Genomic DNA, 20,467 nt, shown 5'->3' with positions numbered 1-20,467 from the left:
TCACGTAACAACAATGAAGGTTGGTCACACTCAACAGCTCTGAGTCTGGACACAACACTGGTATCGTATGTTCTGTTTATAGGACCACAGAACATTTCAAGCAAACCTAGTTCCATTTTCATTCAGGGCGAACAGACGTGTGCACTGTTTCCTGCAGTTTCCTGCCATTTCTTGTAAATGGTGGAAGGAGGGGTGAGCAGTGAGGAGGAGACAGCAGCTCAAGTCTGATAAACATCAGACTGACTAACTGTTTTGCTGGTATATGGACGATTCGTGCCTGACTTATTTCTATATGGATAATTGAATTAATGAATTCATTCAGAAATGTTTCACTCATGCTTTACTCTACAGGTTTGTATTTTTTTGATTTAGTTGGTAGACTTCCAAAAAATTAATTCTAATCTATCGTTAGCGTGACCTAGAAAGTTTTAAGTCAGTACACAGCAGGACAGCTATACACACAAAAATGTGAAATTTGTCTACAAGCATGTGGTGTATACAATTCAACATGTATGAAAAACAAAAAAAGTATTTAACAATAATTGAATAATGAAGAAATATTTAGATGTAAATGGAGCTATACGTTCAAGGGAATTCCTCAACATCTCAGTACAATGGTGATGCAATATTTTTGTCTTCAATTGCAAGATTATATGACATTTCTTTATAGAAGTTATAAATTCCGGTTATGAAAATGTAATCCTGCTAATGGAAAAATAATAACTATTCATCATTTATATCTTTTTTTTCTTAATTTACTTCTTAACAAGTCAGATTTGGTCTTCCATACTGTGACCAAAAAAACACTGCATCAACTGAGCTTTCTGTTTCACTCTGATGTCCACAGTCTAACCGTTTGTAGGTGTGGTTTTCTGCATGGAGTCATCTGACAGAGTAGAAGCAGCAGAAAGACTGAAGACTCTGAGACTCTTCACCAGTGCCTGCACTCTGTGACCCAAACATGGCCAGCAAACACTACCACGGTAAGTCCTGATACTACTATACTCATGTAGTTAAAGGTGACATATGCTCATTTTAAGGTCAGGGAGAAATTAATAACCAAGATTACATGTTTCCCTGAAGTTTGCCTTAGGGAAATACTGCTATACATATCTCTGTCACATAATGTTAGCTTAATATTTATGTATACAATCTGGCTGTATTCGGAACCGCATACTATACTAGTAGGACGTACTGATCTGGCCAAAAACAGGCTACGGCCACAACAACAGCAGCCAAAAACGCCTCGTTTCTTACATTTTTCGTAGCCATTTCCTCACTAAATTCACTTCTGAAAGTTTTTGAGGCGAGAAATCAACTCTGTAGATTATGAATATCGGCAGTTTTACTAAGTTAGGTGGTGAATCGAACATTTGTTCCATCGTTGTCGGAGTTCAGAAGCTCCACAAACTGCCGTGACAGCTAGTTAACGCCTGCCGGGGTCGCTACCTCGTCAGCCGGGTAGACACGCTCAGAGACCGCTATGAGCTGCTGGAGCTCTCTAGAGACCGGTCTGTAGATGAGGGGCTGTTATTTCCTTGTTGACGGATAGTTTGTTTAAATATCACAACACAGATGTCCATTATAAATTAACATCAACATGTGTTTATCTGCTTTTCTGGAGCTGAAAAGCTCCACAATCACCCACGGGTGTAGGGTCTGGGTATCATCGGATAATCCGTAATTCCTTTTGAATAAAAAAACATTTTTTTATTTTTTCGTTTTAATCAAAAAACGAAAAACGAATCCAACCCGGGCCGTTTTTTGTTTTTGTGAATTCCTTTTATCATTATTCATTTTTAATTGAGGAACAGGAGTCACGTGGATTTTTTGTTTTTTCGTTTTAAACCAAAAACGAAAAATGGAATCACGTGGTGCTCTGTTTGTTTTTTTGCTTCCAAACGAAAAACGAAAAAAACAAATTAAAAAAACGATCCGATTTTATTTTATTCAAGTTTCTTCTGTTATTTTCTGTTTTGAATCGAGGAGCGGAGAACGGCAGTCACGTGATCCGGAAGTGAAGGCAAACATGTCAAAATAAAAGCCAAGAAGATAGTTTGGTCATTCTATAAAAGTGTAACATTATTTAAGCTCAGGATCGAGGTAACAGTAGAAGATAAATAGGCTAAATAAATACACAAATAAATACATACATAGATATTTTTTTTGTTTTGTTCTTTTCATTAACACATGAATATCTTTTATCCAAAAAGTGTGTGATAAATTACAGGGAGGGTCTCTACAGATGTTATACAGCACTCATGTAATTGACAATTTTCTCTCTCACACCCTTACTATGGGCTGTTTCTTTATGTCGGCAGGTGAGAAGCACTATGTGGCTACTCCTTTCAACACACCTGACACTTCCACCTGATCCCTTCACTCCTCTAGGAAGGCTGTAGCCGAGTAGTTCTACATCATGATAATGCTGATTTTTCAACAAGCGATTATGATATTAATGCCAGCTAGACAGAATAAAGCTCTGTCTGTCATGACAATAGTACTGTACTGAAGGCCACTTCATCACTCCAGATACTGTAGATTTAACAGATACCTGCTGTCTTCAGACGGCTGTAAAGAGTCACCCGAGTAAAGGAAAGGCCTTCAGTATAGTTCTACTGTCATGACAGACAGAGCTTTATTCTGTCCAGCTAGCATTAATGTCATAACCACTGGTTGAAAAATCAGCCTTATCATGATGTCGAACAAATTAACTAAATGACATATTATACCAAATAGGCTAGAAATGATTGAAAAGCATCATAAACTACCAAACAGAATACAGAAAGTTAGTGATTTCAGTTTTTTAGTGAACTCAGGCTGATTAATCATCATATTAGACTATGATGTCTGAAGGTTGGCAAACATGCTGATCAACCATACTTATCTATCATTGACCATGTTTATTGACTTGACTTTTCATCTATAAATGCGTCAAAATTGAAAATTTGACTGAAAAGAAAATCCTTGGGGATTGAGGCGTGGTGACCTCTGACCCCTACGGTGGGTAACGTCACAGAAGGCCTACTCATAAAATGCACTGACTTCACTGATACCGAATCTCCCTCCAAACTAAATTGTAAAGCTGACGGCCCCTCAATATGATCTGATCAATACAATACAATACAACTTTATTGTCCACCAGGGTGGAAATTTGTCTTCGGCTCACAAAACACAGAAAACAACAGACATTAAAAACCAGACAGCAGTTAGTAAAAAACAGAGACAGGTTATGTTACACATTAAAACAGTTCATGTCAGTGTCTGTGGCTCAGATCTGCTCAGTCACTGTGTTGAGTTAACAATATTGATGGCATTTGGGATGAAAGACTTTTTAAACACATGTTCAGTTGCCAGAGGGGCTCTATAGCGCCTCCCGACTGGCTGGAGAGAGGATGGGAGCTATCTGCCAGGATACTCCTTGCCTTCTTCCTCGTCCTTTCTGTAAAAAGTTGAGTCAAGGGCTTTTGGGGTTTACCACCTATTTTGCCTGCCATTGACACAAACCTTTATTCTTCTATCTACAGTGTAGGTGACCGTACCAGGCAGGAAGGTTAAAGGTTAAAACACTCTCAACAATAGTTTTGTACACTAATTCTAAAATCTGCTGGCTGACACCAAGGCCACTAAGTTTCCTTAGAAGATAAAGTCGCTGTGAGCATCTCTTGAAAATATACTCTGTATTTTCAGAGAAGCTCACCTGGGAAAAAGGAATAACGGATTATCCGATGATACCCAGACCCCGGCCAGTGAGGCTCACAGAGCGGTTGCAGAGTGGCGAGGGAAGAGGAGAGGGAAGAGAGAAAAAGAGGAGAGGAGAGGAAAGGGAGGAGAGAGAAGAAGAGGAGCGAGAAGAGGAGAGGGAAGAAGAGGAGAGAAGAGGCGAGGGAAGAGGAGAGGGAAGAGGAGAGAAGAGGAGAGGGAAGAGGAGAGGTAAAGAGCAGCCTCTGACGGGTTAGACAGATTCCTGCTGAGACAACATGACCCTTTTTAACATTCCTCTAATATCTGGAGGGAGATCAGTCCACTGTTTTGTTTCTGTAGCTGAAAAAGCAGTTTGAGTAAATGTTGTGGATGAATATTTTATATTTCCCGTCTCCCCTCGTTGATGATCCTGTTTGTCTGACTTCATTATGAGCTGTTAGAATAAATAGTATAAACCTGCAGTATCTTATAAAGTAAACAAACATGACAGACAACAAAATCAAAGTTGTATTTTTCGATAATATTGTAATAGTGGTACGAGTTCGTTTTTTTCTCCAGTGCTTTAAGAGCTGGTTTAAAGGCTAAAGCCTGGTCTAGCATACTGCTAGATACATCACTTTAACCGTCACATACTGCATACTACTGAAGAACGCAGTATGTAGTATGTAGTATGTACTGTATACTGCATACTACTGAGGAACGCAGTATGTAGTATGTAGTATGTACTGTATACTGCATACTACTGAGGAACACAGTATGTAGTATGTACTGTATACTGCATACTACTGAGGAACACAGTATGTAGTATGTAGTATGTACTGTATACTGCATACTACTGAGGAACGCAGTATGTAGTATGTAGTATGTACTGTATACTGCATACTACTGAGGAACACAGTATGTAGTATGTACTGTATACTGCATACTACTGAGGAACACAGTATGTAGTATGTAGTATGTACTGTATACTGCATACTACTGAGGAACGCAGTATGTAGTATGTAGTATGTACTGTATACTGCATACTATTGAGGAACACAGTATGTAGTATGTAGTATGTACTGTATACTGTGTTCCTCAGTAGTACGCAGTAGGCGGTTTCGAATCCAGCCTCTGTGAACCATAAACTTACACTCTGCTTGTCTCTACAGGTGCATTTGAGAGCAATGACCCACAGAGTCCAGTGAAGAAGAAAGCGAGGACATGCACAGGTAATGTGTTAGCATGGAGCAGTATGTGATGTAAACACTTACAGTAACTATCAGGATGAGGGGGTGGAAAGTACAATATGAAACAATAAAAGATTTGTAACAGTAGTCAAGAAATTATTTCTGGCAAAAAAAGACACCTGATAAACATACAAAAAATGGTTAAATTTAGCACCAAATCTGTGTAACAAATTGTATCAACCCAAAAACTGCTGCAACAATTTACGAGACATAAGTGAGAATGGGAATGGGCATCACATACTTCTATCGTAATGTTCTAAACCCTTATACACTTTCACAATTTATTCTAATTCGTTCATTCATTCATTAATTTATGTTTATTTCTGATTTATGACGAGAACAACTTGACTTGCTGAGCTGCATCTCAAATAAGTCTTCAGGTTCCCAGCTTCCAGATGATGTACACTACTTCTATGTAACATATCAGCACATTCTTATCTCAACTCATCACATACTGCCCCTCAGAGTCACTTTAGGTTTAGGCAACAAAACCACTTAGTTAGGTTTAGGAAAAAACTACATGGTTGGGCTTAAAACTACTACGTTTGTGAAGGGTAAATGAAACTTAACGTTGTTAGCACGGAACACGAACGAACAGCTGATTGTAACATGAAAGTGAATCTTAACACACGTGATTTTGTGATCCCATAACAGGATAGTCTCTAGCTGTCTTTTGGTTTTGCACCTTCAACACCTCCACATATATGCCACACATCCATGCATTGCTTGCATTGCCGATATTGCTAATCTACACAGTATATTGTTTATTTGCCTCAGTTTAATAAATCATTATTGTATAACCTTGATTGTCACATTTCCTGAGGCAGTTTGTGACAAATATTATTTCTCAGAAAGGAGCCATTTCAGGTTGTAAGGGTGTAACCTACTGTGCATATGGATATGCAGTCAAGTAATGCTGAGAAAACGGAATCACTTTTGAAATGAGAAACAGGTATAGAGCAATACGATATCTTGGAGTCTGTGCTTTTCTAGGTCTCTTTATATAAATCAAAGTATCAGCCCTAAAAAGCTGATAAGATCATCTCTAATATCTCTAAGCTTTGAATGAAAGATTTCAAAACTGCTCCATAAAGGTCCCATGGTGAAGCAGAGCATTCAGTCTAATGTGATTTATTCTTACCAACAGAACTATATGATGAGGAGCTGAGGATAGTGCTGGTGGGGAAGACTGGCATTGGGAAGAGTGCCACTGGAAACACCATTCTGGGACGACAGTGCTTTGAATCAAAGTTCAGTGCAAAGTCGATGACTGTAGACTGTACCAAGGGCAAAGCTGAGGTGGACGGGCAACGGGTTGCTGTTATCGACACCCCGGGCGTGTTCGACACCAGGTTTGGCTTGGATAAAACAATTAAAGACATCTGCCAGTGCATCTCTTACGCTGTTCCTGGACCCCATGTGTTCCTGGTGGTCATCAGGCTGGGCAGATACACTGAAGAGGAAAAGCAGACAGTGCAAAGGATTCAAGAAATCTTTGGCCAGGCTGCAGACAGACACAGCATGGTTCTCTTTACTCATGGAGATCTTCTTGAAGACACAACTATTGAGGACTTCTTGACGGAAAGCTCAGACCTGCAGGAACTTGTGGACAGATGTAATGGTCAGTACCATGTCTTCAATAATAAGCTGAAGGATCGCTCTCAGGTCACTGAGCTGCTCCAGAAGATCAGAAATTTAGTCCAGGAGAACGGAGGAAGCCACTACACCAACGAGATGTTTAAAGACGCCGAGAGGGCAATCGAAGAGGAGAAACAACGCATCCTGAAAGAGAAAGAAGAGCAAATACGCAAAGAAAAAGAGGAAATGGAGAGAAAACTACAAGAGAAATATGAAAAAGAGATGAAGGAAATGAATGAACAACTCCAGGCTGAGAGAGAGAGGGAGAGAAGAAAGAGAGAGGAGGAGAGGAAGAGGGAGAAGCAGGAGATGAATGAAGAGAGAAAGAGGGAGAAGGAGGAGAGAGAAGCAGAGAGAAAGAGAGAGAGAGAGGAGAAAGAAAGGAAAATGAAAGACATGATGAATCAAATAAATGAACAGCATGACAGAGAACTGAGAAAGGAGAGAGAAAAGTTGCAGTGCAGGTATGAAGATGAGGCCAGAGAGGAAGCTGAGGAGTTTAATCCATTATTTCCTCTGGTAGTAGCTGGTGAAGTTGTAGTTGGGGTTGGCAAAACGGTAGTTGGAGGAGTTGAACGGTTGGGAAGGGGAATTGGAGGTTTGGGAAGGAAAATTGCATCCTGGTTCAAATAATAAGTGGTTCAGGCTTCAACAGGGGAACCCTCCAGAATCTCCCCCACACAGGAATATATGAAATAAAATAAAAATGATTTAATCCACAGTTAATCAGCTGTTCAAGTTAACGTTACATCTTTACAAAACGTTTGCTTCTGTAACATCAGATCAGCGCTAGCTAACGTTCCTTATTGTTAGCTAATCTATAAACTAATGTTATCTTATTGATGTTCATATCTAACATGATATTGTGTTTAAAACATGAAATGTATGATACGTATTGAAAGCAATATGTGGCTAATAATGCAAACAATAAAACTGATGTCATGTCTTGGTTATGCTATTAGATTATATAGTTTTTTATAATTGCTGTATTATCACCATTATTTCAATAAATTCTAATATTATTTATTGTTACCATCATTTATTTATGTACTACTATCTGTCTGTTATTCTGATTGTTCTTATTAGTGAGTACATAATAGTAATAACAGTAGCAGTGTTAGCGGTAGCCTATAGACTGAAAGCATTCATTATATTATATTATATTATATGATATTATATTATATTATATTATATTATACAGGGACCTTTACTTTAAAACGTTTAAAACTTTAAGTCTTTTCCAAAACGCACACATGACCTGGGGTTGGAAATCCTGAGAAAAAAAAGACAGTATACATAAGTATGCAAACAGTCATGATAATGACTTAGTATATGTCCCAGATATATGTGACGTGAGAATTTTTTTTCCCGATGACCACATGCTGGCTTGTTTGTCACAATAACAGCAAAAATAAAAAAATAAGTATTTTTTTTTTTTTTTGCATATATTGTTAAATAGGTGCACAATATGACTGGGGATATGATCTAAAAGGGTTAAAAAAGCATTTTTATCATTAATCTCGACTTTAAGGTAAATGGTCAGCCTGTTCAGCAGGTCGAGTGTCTTTAATGTGTGTAGAGTTTATTCAGTGTCAGTTTGTCCCGTTTTTCTGACTTCTGTATCCACCCCTGCTTTATTTCCAGGAAGTCCCCGTGTTAACTGTACACCACAAACCTTGCTCTCCCCTTCCTGAGCATTTACAGGAAATGGCAGCACTTCTCTGCAGGTCCTCATGATACTGAGCTCTTCTGCTCCACCTATCTGATGAAAATGGAACAGCTGGTTAAAATGTGTCCCGCTCTATAGAGACATTTGGTTGACATTTGTCAGTGAACTCTACAGCTGCTATGCAGTTTGATTAACAGTGACTTAATATATTTATTAAACTTATTTCAGACTGTTGGTATATTTTAATGTATGCCACAAAGGATGTTAAAGACCTTGGGTAACATGAACATTTTCTTTAACTGATTAAATGAAAGCTATTGATTTCTTGGTCCGTGTAGGATGGATTAGCCTGATGTGGGAAATTTTTTTAAAATGCTAAAAACAATGCTAGTAAATGTTCAGATTGGGTAACAAGCCACGCGTAGCGGCACAAACAGCCTTCTTCAGGGTGTAACCCTCAGCACACAGCTTTTCTTTTTTGTGAGTATACAGACAATTGATGATTGCAAACACCTGAGCAAAAGGCCAATAAACTCTCAGGTGACAGGTGCAAAATGTGGTCACTAGATGGCTCTACAGGATGTCAAGAAAGCAGAGAAAATAATGAAAATAAAATAAGAAAACATAGATATACAGATAACAAGACAGAAAAAAGTAAATAAGTGATAATATATTACAATTTATGGCAACAGTACCAGACCACATGCATAAGAGCCACTACAAAAACGGACTAAATCAATTTCTTCATTTAGTCCTGGATATACTGTGGCCTTCATTTGGTGTATGTAAAAATTCTCTCTCTGCAATAATAATTTCAGTGGATCACCACTTGTATTGTATGTTCTGTTTATAGTACCACAGAACATTCATTCAGGGTGAAAGGACATGTGCACTGTTTCTTGCAGTTTCCTGCCATTTCTTGTAAGTGGTGGAGGGAGGGGTGAGCAGTGTGGAGGAGACAGCAGCTCAAGTCTGATAAACATCAGACTGACTAACTGTTTTGCTGGGATATGGAGGATTCGTGCCTGACTTATTTCTATATGAATAATTGAATTAATGAATTCATTCAGAAATGTTTCATGCTTTACTTTACAGGTTCGTCATTTTTTCAAAGTAATTTCCAAGACGTTTCGTAGAAAGGACTATGTATTTTGATACTATGTAAGGAAATCAAGACTGTGATATTGGTAGACTTCCAAAAAATTTATTCTAATTTACCGTTAGCGTGACCTAGAAATGTTTTAAGTCAGTACACAGCAGGACGGCTGTACACACAAAATTGTGAAATTTGTCTACAGGCATGTAGTGTATACAATTCAACATGTATGAAAAACAAAAAAAGTATTTAACAATAATCGATTAATGAAGTAATATTTAGATGTAAATGGAGCTATACGTTCAAGGGAATTCCTAAACATTTCAGTAATAATTTACTGGTGCTTAATTTACTTCCTAACAAGTCAGATTTGGTCTTCCATATGGTGTAACCACCTCCTGTAGGAAACACTTGACACATGGCCTCAACATGAAATTCTTACTGTATAGTGCTACACTGTAGTTACAACCTATCCCAACAGATAGAGAGCAAACACTCACTGAAATGTGATCTGTGTATATGTGCCAACAAATACAGCTTTTTTTCCTTTTCAGTTTTGGGTATCGTAGAATGATGACAGCAAGCAAGTTAAAACAATGTCTTTGAGGCAAACAAAATATAGAAGAGGGTTATAAATATTGTCCAAAGTGTTCCAAAGTCTGTCACACCATTATCACATTGTTGAAATAAAGTGGAACAATAACCATACAGACCATAAAAACCCTGCTTTAACTGAGCTTTCTGTTTCACTCTGATGTCCACAGTCTAACCGTTTGTAGGTGTGGTTTTCTGCATGGAGTCATCTGACAGAGTAGAAGCAGCAGAAAGACTGAAGACTCTGAGACTCTTCACCAGTGCCTGCACTCTGTGACCCCAACATGGCCAGCAAATACTACCACGGTAAGTCCTGATACTACTATACTCGTGTAGTTAAAGGTGACATATGCTCATTTTCAGGTTTTCATTTTGGTGGTCTACTAGAACTTGTTTACATGCTTTTATGTTAAAACGAAACATTATTTTTCTCATACTGTCCATTGCTGCAGCACCTGTATTCACCCTCTGTCTGAAACAGTCAGTTTTAGCGCCTGTCTCTTTAAGTCCTTTCAAAAAGCCCAGCTTGCTCTGATTGGTCGGTTTTTCCGGGCTTCCGCATCTGCTCTGTTGGTGTCATTGCAGCCAGGGACATAGACATATATACATAGACGCCGCATTGACTCCTGGATTGTACGTCAATGTGGGCGCCATATTGGACAGGGCAAGACTGCCCCGTAAATACATACAAGTAAACGAGGAGCTGCCGTTTTTCTGGATAAAAAGCATTATAACGTATAATGTATATACTGTATGTCTATGACATCTACTCTGTTGGAGTCATTGCAGCCAGGGAACCACTGTAACTGGGTTTAGCTGCACCATGAATATCACAATAACTGCTTCTAAACCAAAACTGTCACAACCGCAAACATTCCAGCGGGAATCTGAACCAAAATCAGGGAGAAATGAATAACCAAGATTACATGTTTCCCTGAAGTTTGCCTTAGGGAAATACTGCTATACATATCTGTCACATAATGTTGGCTTAATATTTATGTACAAACTCTGGCTGTATTCGACCGTAAACATACACTGTGCTTGTCTCTACAGGTACATTTGTGAGCAATGACCTACAGAGTCCAGTGAAGAAGATAGCAAGGAGATGCAGAGGTAATGTATTAGCATGTAGCAGTATGTAATGTAAACACTTACAGTAACTATTAGGATGAGGGGGTGGAAAGTACAATATGAAAAAATAAAAGATGTGTAACAGTAGTTAAGAAATTGTTTCTGGTAAAAAAGACACCTGATAAACATACTAAAGTAATCAAAATAATAGTGGTTATTCAATTCTCCAGTGGTAAAAAAATGGTTAAATTTAGCACCAAATCTGTGTCACAAATGGTATCAACCCAAAAACTGCTGCAACAATTCACGAGACATAAGTGAGAATGGGAATGGGCATCACATACTTCTATCATAATGTTCTAAACAATTTATTCTAATTAATTAATTAATTAATTAATGATTATTTTTGATTGATGACGAGAACAACTTGACTTGCTGTGCTGCATCTGAACTTAGTCTTCAGGTTCCCAGCTTCCAGATGATGTACACTACTTCTATGTGACATATCAACACATTCTTATCCCAACACATCACATACCGCCCCTCAGAGTCATTTTAGGTTTAGGCAACAAAACCACTTAGTTAGGTTTAGGAAAAAACTACATCGCTGGGCTTAAAACTACTACGTTTGTGAAGGGTAAATGAAACTTAACGTTGTTAGCACGGAACACGAACGAACAGCTGATTGTAACATGAAAGTGGAACTTAACGCACGGGACATGAACAGCGGTCTCCTGGATGAAAGCCTCATGTTTGTCGGACAATGAAAGATTTCAAAACCGCTCCATAAAGGTGCCATGGTGAAGCAGAGCATTCATTCTAATGTTATCTATTCTTACCAACAGAACTAAATAACAAGGAGCTGAGGATAGTGCTGGTGGGGAAGACTGGAAATGGGAAGAGTGCCACTGGAAACACCATTCTGGGACGACAGTGCTTTGAATCAAAGTTCAGTGCAAAGTCGATGACTGTAGACTCTTCTATGGGCAAAGCTGAGGTGGACGGACAACGTGTTGCTGTTATCGACACCCCGGGCCTGTTCGACACCAGGTTTGGCATGGATAAAACAACTAAAGACATCAGCCAGTGCATCGTTTACACCGCTCCTGGACCCCATGTGTTCCTGGTGGTCATCAGGCTGGGCAGATACACTGAAGAGGAAAAGCAGACAGTGCAAAAGATTCAAGAAATCTTTGGCCAGGCTGCAGACAGACACAGCATGGTTCTCTTCACTCATGGAGACCTTCTTGAAGACACAACTATTGAGGACTTCTTGACGGAATGCTCAGACCTGCAGGAACTCGTGTTCAGATGTAATGGCCAGTACCATGTCTTCAATAATAAGCTGAAGGATCGCCGCTCTCAGGTCACTGAGCTGCTCCAGAAGATCAGAAATTTAGTCCAGAAGAACGGAGGAAGCCACTACACCAACGAGATGTTCCAAGAGGCCTGGAGGGCAATCGAAGAGGAGAAACAACGCATCCTGAAAGAGAAAGAAGAGCAAATACGGGAAGAAAAAGAGGAAGTGGAGAGAAAACTACAAGAGAAATATGAAAAAGAGATGAAGAAAATGTATGAACAACTCCAGGCTGAGAGAGAGAGGGAGAAAAGAAAGAGAGAGGAGGAGAGGAGGAGGGAGAAGGAGAGGGAGAGGTGGGAGATGGAGATGGAGAGGAGGAGGGAGAGGGAGGAAAGAGAAGCAGAACGGAAGAGAGAGGAACAGGAGAGAGAGAGACAGATTGCAAATATGAGGAAACAGCGTGAAAGAGAACTGGAAGAGGAAAGAGAAAGGTTGAGATGGGAAGCACAGCGGCAAGCTGAGAGGAATGATGATGGCTGTACAATTCTCTGACTTGGTTTTCATGTAAGTCTTTGTATTTGTGTGCTACTGTGCTGAAGTGAAGGAAACTATTTTAGATTTATAATATATATTTACACCGATCAGCCATAACATTATGACCACCTGCCGAATAGTGAGTAGGTCCCCCTTTTTCCACCAAAACAGCCCCGTCGACGCATGGACTCCTCTAGACCTCTGAAGGTCTGCTGTGGTATCTGGCACCAAGCCGTCAGTAGCAGATCCTTTAAGTCCTGTAAGTTGCGAGGTGGGGCCTCGGGTCTGACCCTGTCGCCGGTTCACCGGTTTTCCTTACTTGGACCACTTTTGGTAGGTCCTGACCGCTGCAGACTGGGAACATCCCACAAGAGCTGCATTTCTGGAGATGCTCTGACCCAGTCGTCTAGCCATCACTATTTGGCCCTTGTCAAAGTCACTCACATCCTTACACTTGCCCATTTTTTCTGCTTCCAACACATCAACTTCAAGGACAAAATGTTCACTTGCTGTCTAATATATCCCCCCACTGCCAGGTGCCATTGTAACGAGATAATACATGTTATTCACTTCACCTGTCAGTGGTCTGAATGTTGTGGCTGATCAGTGTATATTTGTCTACCAGGAACTTAAATATCTTGAATGCATGGCTACTTTCATGGTTCATTGAATAGCAGCATTTAGTTACAGAAAGTCAGTTGAACAAGTTAAAAAGACTGAGCTACTTGGCATTGTGTTGGATGTTAGACTGACGTGGACTGAACACATTGATAATATCGTAACTAAACTGAGTACGAGCATTGTTGTGATCAGGAAATGTTCTGGGTAAACAGATCAGAGCAGTTAGCTCTCCATTGGTCAATGCGCACAAATGTTTTTCTAATGTACTGTAAAGTCTCATGGCTTCCTGTAGAGAGCAGATTACATTCCAGTCTTCTGATCTTCTTCAGTAATGTCTTACATGACATGAAACCACAGTATTTTACTGATCAAGTAGTGTACATCAGTAGAGAACATACTAAACTAAACTATTTACCACCAAGCTGCAACAAACTTCCCAAATATATACTGCAAGATTTTAACAAACTTTGACTACCTTTAAATCCAGGTTCAATAATCTATGTTTTCTAATGCCACTGACTGAACCTCAAGCACTGATTATTCACCTTACACTTAAATATTTACTCCTTACTCCTATTTAATCCTCTTTTTTCTTTTCTCACATTTTATTAATTTCTTCTTCTATACTCACTGTTTCATGTGGTTCGTGCATTTTCCTTTGTGTATATGTACTATTCAAATAAACGTGCCTGTCTTGGCTTGAAGCCAGCAGGAATCATGTCATTCTTGTTTCTGTTACATCATTTTTTACATATAGGTCAATGTGCGATTTGATGAAATCCCAAAATGTCAGATATAAAGAAATAATTAAAACTTAATGGAATAATCATGAACAAACAAAGTAAAATATCAGTGAACCAATACATTGTGAAATAATTTGAAGTTAGTAAAACATGTCTTAATGAAATTAGTTCTTTTTAAAATTATTTTTATACTTCAAGAATATATTTTTATTTATTAATAATAATAAGTCTTTTCCAAAACGCACACATGACCTGGGGTTGGAAATCTTGAGAAAAAAAAGACAATAGGTATGCAAACAGTCATAATAATGACTTAGTATATGTCCCAGATATATGTGACATGTGGGAAAAAGTTTTTCCAGATGACCACATGCTGGCTTGTTTGTCACAGTATTATCACTTTCATTAGGTTCATTCAGATCTTCTGAACTTCCAATGCTAGTTCCCACTGCTGTTTCACTTTTATTTTCTGTTTGAATTCAACCCTTAAATTCCCAGTGAAACAGAGGTTAGAGCATCTTTAACGTCTGTAACCTATTCCCCAGTGAAACGGAGTATTTGAGCGGTGTACAGTAAGAGGGATTTAAATCAAATCCTTCACATTTGATTGGACCGCTAAAAAGTTGGCGGGCTTAGAATGTAGTGTGAAACAGAGCTACTGTAGACTGTGGCTCCATAAGTTGCAGATTGATGGATGGATGGATGTCATGATGATATTATTATTGGTTGGTCCTAGCTTACATAAGCACACATCATATTTTGGTTTTACAGGAATAAAAGATTGTAATATATAAATAAGAAGAAATTGATTTTTTTTGCATATATTGTTAAATAGGTGCACAATATGACTGGGGATATGATCTAAAAGGGTTAAAAAGGCATTTTTATCATTAATCTCGACTTTAAGGTAAATGGTCAGCCTGTTCAGCAGCTCGAGTGTCTTTAATGTGTGTACAGTTTATTCAGTGTCAGTTTGTCCCGTTTTTCTGACTTCTGTATCCATCCCTGCTTTATTTCCGGGAAGTCCCCGTATTAACTGTACACCTCAAACCTTGCTCTCCTCTCCCTGAGCATTTACAGGAAATGGCAGCACTTCTTCCAAACTGCAGATCCTACTGCACAAAGCTCTCCCCTCCCTTCAGTATTTACAAGAAATGGCAGCAGTTCTCTGCATGTCCTCATGATACTGAGCTCTTCTGCTCTACAGTGACTTCATATATTCATTAAACGTATTCAAGATTGTTGATATATTTTAATGTATGCCATAAAGGATGTTAAAGACCTTGCGTAACATGAACATTTTCTTTGACAGATTAAATGAAAGCTATTGTTTCTGCCTTAGAGAATAAAACAGTCAATATTAAATAAATACATCAGACATTATGAAATAAATAATTGGATTTGAATAAATAGAACAAAATATATAAATGTACCAGAAATTATGAAAAGTTATTGCAACTCATTGCTGTGAAATTGTTTTTTTTTAAATTATTTGTTTTGTTTGTCATGAAAAGTGTCGTTATGAAATGAAAAAGTAATTTGAAAATGGCAGTTTACAAAATAATAATAGCAATAATTGAATACAAATGAAATCCAGTGAAAAACAAAACAAAAACATTTCACAAAAATAAGTTGATAAGCTATTGAATCGTTTAATACATTTCATATATATTTCATTCAAAATGATTAAAGACTGCATATTGTGTTTTGAATATATTCTTATTTATACCCCATCTATTTAAATATCCTTCAATAACAGACAACAACCAGATAAAGATTTAGTTTCACTGTCATCGTGTGCAGCTATAGTGGGTGTGGTTTAGCACAGCCTTTCAAAAGGGGCTGCAGGAGACGCTCTGAACTCAGTTCAGCTGCAGAATCGACTCCGTACTCTTTAACACAAACAAGAACAGAACTTATTACCATCCAAACATGGCCAGCAACTTCGGTAAGTGACATGATAAAGTATCCATGTTTTAAAGTACAGTTATTTTAACAGGGATCACTGCTGAATCTAATTTTATGTTATGTACTTCTGTAGACTAAAACTTCTATGAACTTAAACTGAGTAGGACTGCAAATACATTATTTTATTATTCTGACCTAACCTTTAGTTCTAAATTCATAATCTGATTGCAAATTCTGGAGCTCTACTTTTCAATAAAAAATAGGATTTCTTGGTCACTAGTAAAATGTTTGAGTCAGATGAATGCTATTTAATTCTTTTTTTTTGTCATGTATTGTTATTTCTGTCTTTTGGTTCAGCTGAAGCTTTTCTCTAGTGTATTGGGTGATGTCACAGAGACAAACTGTTATATTATTAACCTTTTTATTTTAAAGGGGACATATCATGCTCATCTTCAGGTTCATACTTGTATTTTGGGTTTCTACTAGAACATGTTTATATGCTTTAATGTTCAAACAACACATAATTTTCCTCATACTGTAATAAACCTGTATACACCCTCTATCAGAAACGCTCCGTTTTAGTGCATTTCAACGGAATGGCAACAGAATTGCGTTGTTAAGAAACAGCTCAGGTCCATGTGTATTTCCTGTCAGCTGATGTCATTCACATACACTGCAGCAGGAAATAAACTGGGACACATTTAGAATGTTTACGCTTAAAGCTGTGAAATAGTTGAAATATTGTAGATTTGTGACATCACAAATGGACAGAAATCCTAACGGCTTGTTTCAAACGCACAGTTTCTGAATACGGGCTGTGTGTATTTATCTGTGGATTGAGTGTTTTGATACTTTCACAGTATACTTTCACAAATGGAGAGTTTGCAAAAGGAACGTTTGACTTTCCCACATTGTAGAAATTATGATTGGAACCTCCAACAAACTCCTTTTTTGGCCCTGACAAAGCAGCAGAATAGATATTTCTTTACTCCTATCTTTTTATGTACAATGTATGTACAACCAGGTGTAGATCCTTATTCTGTTTCACTCATTCTTCCACACAGGATGGAGCAGAGAAAATAAGGAGGAGGTGAGGATAGTGCTGGTGGGGAAGACTGGCATTGGGAAGAGTGCCACTGGAAACACCATTCTGGGACGACAGTGCTTTGAATCAAAGTTCAGTGCAAAGTCGATGACTGTAGACTGTACCAAGGGCAAAGCTGAGGTGGACGGGCAACAGGTTGCTGTTATCGACACCCCGGGCCTGTTCGACACCAGGTTTGGCATGGATAAAACAACTAAAGACATCTGCCAGTGCATCTCTTACGCTTCTCCTGGACCCCATGTGTTCCTGGTGGTCATCAGGCTGGGCAGATACACTGAAGAGGAAAAGCAGACAGTGCAAAGGATTCAAGAAATCTTTGGCCAGGCTGCAGACAGATACAGCATGGTTCTCTTCACTCATGGAGATCTTCTTGAAGACACAACTATTGAGGACTTTTTGACGGAAAGCTCAGAGCTGCAGGAACTCGTGTTCAGATGTAATGGCCAGTACCATGTCTTCAATAATAAGCTGAAGGATCGCCGCTCTCAGGTCACTGAGCTGCTCCAGAAGATCAGAAATTTAGTCCAGAAGAACGGAGGAAGCCACTACACCAACGAGATGTTCCAAGAGGCCGAGAGGGCAATCGAAGAGGAGAAACAACGCATCCTGAAAGAGAAAGAAGAGCAAATACGCAAAGAAAAAGAGGAAATTGAGAGAAAACTACAAGAGAAATATGAAAAAGAGATGAAGAAAATGAATGAACAACTCCAGGCTGAGAGAGAGAGGGAGAGGAAAGAGAGAGAGGAGGAGAGGAAGAGGGAGAAGCAGGATATGAATGAGGAGAGAAAGAGGGAGAAGGAGGAGAGAGAAGTAGAGAGAAAGAGAGAGAGAGAGGAGAAAGAAAGGGAGATGACAAACATGATGAATCAAATAAATGAACAGCATGACAGAGAACTGAGAAAGGAGGTAGAGAAGTTGCAGTCCAGGCATGAAACTGAGGCCAGAGAGGAAGCTGAGGAGTTTAATCCATTATATCCTCTGGTAAAAGCTGGTGAACTCGCAGTTCAGGCTGGCAAAACGATAGTTGGAGGAGTTAAACTTTTGGGAAAGGCAATTGGATCCTTGTTCAAATTTTGAGTGGTTCAGGCTTAAACAGAGGAACCCTCCAGAATCTCCCCCACACAGGAATATATGAAATAAAATAAATATTCTTTAATCCACAGAACTATAACCACAGTTTCCTTTTTTCAAAGTCACACATCATATTATACTCTCACATTGCCATCTAGGGTTCTTTTTGCATGAGTTTTGGCTGGACCGCAGAGGGCCACCCATAGATATACACACATAGACGCTGCATTGACTCCTGGTTCGTACGTTAACGTGGGCGCCATATTGGACAGGGCAAGACTGACCTGTAACCCCATGGGGGGAACGGGGGAGCTGCCGTTTTTCTGTATAAAAAGCACTATAACGTCTACATTTCTCAACCGATTTCAACGAGTTGTTTTATAATCAAACATTTACGATGAAGTAACGTTACGATTTTTTTTGGTTTTCTCAAAAGATTTTGGTGAAAAACTGTTAAATACGGTGACGTCACTGCTTCCAGTTCATGGATCACCAGTCTGTCCTTCAATATGGTGGGATTCAATCAGTTATTATGTAATTATTAAAAACTAGTACTATCATATCACATTTTCCTTTAAGCATTTTTCACATTATCAACTGTTCAATTTAACGTTACATCTTTACAAAACGTTTGCTTCTGTAACATCAGATCAGAGCTAGCTAACGTTCCTTATTGTTAGCTAATCTATAAACTAATGTTAGCTTATTGATGTTCATATCTAACATGATATTGTGTTTAAAACATGAAATGTATGATACATATTAAAAGCGATATGTGTCTAATATTGCAAACAATAAAACTGATGTCATGTCTTGGTTATGCTATTAGATTATTTTGTTGTTTTTATAATTGATGTATTATCACCATTATTTCAATAAATTCAGATCATAACTAATATTATTTATTGTTAACATCATTTATTTATGTACAACTGTCTGCCTGTTATTCTGATTGCTCTTATTAGTGAGTACATAATAGTAATAACAGTAGCAATATTAGGGGTAGCCTATAGACTGAAAATAATAATCTGCATCTGCTGATCTGGAGTCTGTCGTCCAGCTGCCGTCTATGAGAGCCTATGCCTATTTCTCTCCTCAAATGTTTCCAGAATCATCTTGTAGCGTACTGTTTAGCTGTAAAATGAGAAAGTTTGTGACCCGGCAGCCATGTTGAGATCATGCTGAGGAAATACCAAGCACCCGGCCGGAGCATAGCCAATAGGAACGCTCGCTCTCTGTGAAATGACCTGGGATTGGTGAAAGTCTCCCGTCATGTAGACATTTTAAAGTCTGACAACAGAGCCATGAGGAGGTGCAGAAGTCTAGTTTTCTCTCAACACTTGAGAGTAACACTTGAATTACAATATGCTGAAAGGTTATTATGGAACCACTGAAATGCATTACAACATGCCCAACATGGGGGCACAGCCTCTGCTGCTCGGGCTGTATACACACTGCACCTCACTCTGGGTAATCCTACCATGTGTATGGCACTAGAGCCCTCTACTGGTTCTGGGCTGTAATAACAACCAACAGTCACTTCATTACATCCCCCCCCTCTTAAATCTGAACTACTCTCTGTAGTTTACAGTGACTCAACACACAATAATAATACAACAAATGCTCGTGTAACTTAAAAAAAAATAGTAAACACCACTGTTCTTGCGTTCTGCTTATCTATTCATACCCACCAACATAAACAGGGTTAAACACCTACTCTTATCAGTGTGACGTATTTCAATTCTAACACTGTTTACTTTTTTGTTCTTTTCTTTATATATATATATATATATATATATTTAAACCTTTAACAGTTCAGGCTCAACTCAAGTATGCTCAAAAGAAATGTGGTAAAGGGTTAATTACTGTACCACAACCACAGTGTTTAAACAAAACAATGTCTCATCTTTGTGTCTTAAACATGTTCTTCACTCCACAAAGTCTTTCATATAGGCTGCTGGTTTCCTGTTTCTTTTAGATCGTAACAACACTTTATTTGGCGAACCATCAGGTGCCCTGCTCTCTTTGTGTTGTTTCACAATAGGCAGAGCTTTGTCATCGGCTTGTGTTGTACCTATGTGCTGTGGCTCTATGCTGGTCACCGGTGGTGGAACCACACACTCCTCTTCCTGTGTTGAATCTGGTATCAGAGAGGGCAGATCCTGCTCCTGTCTGCTGAACAG

General features: G+C 38.7%; 3 protein-coding genes across 7 annotated transcripts; all 3 read left to right on the top strand.

The window, feature by feature from the left end:
* The first annotated feature begins 240 nt into the window (after positions 1–240).
* Positions 241–7,596, top strand: LOC119486021 (GTPase IMAP family member 9-like). 2 transcript variants are annotated; one of them, XM_037765916.1, is made up of 3 exons: positions 241–351; positions 4,857–4,916; positions 6,082–7,596. In XM_037765916.1, exons 1-3 carry the CDS (start codon positions 309–311, stop codon positions 7,203–7,205), a joined length of 1,227 nt encoding a protein of 408 aa, XP_037621844.1. In that variant the 5' UTR covers positions 241–308; the 3' UTR covers positions 7,206–7,596. The 2 variants fall into 2 exon arrangements, with proteins under 2 accessions (XP_037621844.1, XP_037621845.1); XM_037765917.1 differs by lacking the exon at positions 241–351 and adding an exon at positions 838–983.
* On the top strand, positions 4,857–13,136 carry LOC119486026 (GTPase IMAP family member 9-like). Of its 4 annotated transcripts, none has more exons than XM_037765925.1 (3): positions 4,857–4,916; positions 10,117–10,237; positions 11,848–13,136. In XM_037765925.1, the coding sequence occupies exons 2-3, from the start codon at positions 10,216–10,218 to the stop codon at positions 12,852–12,854; spliced, it is 1,029 nt and encodes a 342-aa protein (XP_037621853.1). In that variant the 5' UTR covers positions 4,857–4,916; positions 10,117–10,215; the 3' UTR covers positions 12,855–13,136. The 4 variants fall into 4 exon arrangements, with proteins under 4 accessions (XP_037621853.1, XP_037621854.1, XP_037621852.1 ...); XM_037765926.1 differs by having other exon boundaries at positions 10,102–10,237; XM_037765924.1 differs by lacking the exon at positions 4,857–4,916 and adding an exon at positions 9,127–9,336.
* Positions 13,137–15,960: 2,824 nt separating this feature from the next.
* On the top strand, positions 15,961–19,180 carry LOC119486023 (GTPase IMAP family member 9-like). The gene is made up of 2 exons (XM_037765919.1): positions 15,961–16,148; positions 17,173–19,180. Exons 1-2 carry the CDS (start codon positions 16,133–16,135, stop codon positions 18,288–18,290), a joined length of 1,134 nt encoding a protein of 377 aa, XP_037621847.1. The 5' UTR covers positions 15,961–16,132; the 3' UTR covers positions 18,291–19,180.
* Positions 19,181–20,467: the final 1,287 nt, after the last annotated feature.

The sequence above is a fragment of the Sebastes umbrosus genome, chromosome 3 (genome assembly GCF_015220745.1).
Source record: "Sebastes umbrosus isolate fSebUmb1 chromosome 3, fSebUmb1.pri, whole genome shotgun sequence".
NCBI classification, from domain to species: domain Eukaryota; kingdom Metazoa; phylum Chordata; class Actinopteri; order Perciformes; family Sebastidae; genus Sebastes; species Sebastes umbrosus.
The sequence above is the reverse complement of the archived record's forward strand: the minus strand, read 5'-3'. Positions and strand labels throughout refer to the sequence as shown.

Bases quoted from the DNA above. Each gene is read 5' to 3' on its own strand.
- LOC119486021 (XM_037765916.1), top strand. From the start codon at position 309: ATGAATTCATTCAGAAATGTTTCACTCATGCTTTACTCTACAG. The intron at 352-4,856 runs GTTTGTATTTTT...TTGTCTCTACAG, and splicing joins ACTCATGCTTTACTCTACAG to GTGCATTTGAGAGCAATGAC. The intron at 4,917-6,081 runs GTAATGTGTTAG...TCTTACCAACAG, and splicing joins GAAAGCGAGGACATGCACAG to AACTATATGATGAGGAGCTG.
- LOC119486026 (XM_037765925.1), top strand. From the start codon at position 10,216: ATGGCCAGCAAATACTACCACG. The intron at 10,238-11,847 runs GTAAGTCCTGAT...TCTTACCAACAG, and splicing joins GGCCAGCAAATACTACCACG to AACTAAATAACAAGGAGCTG.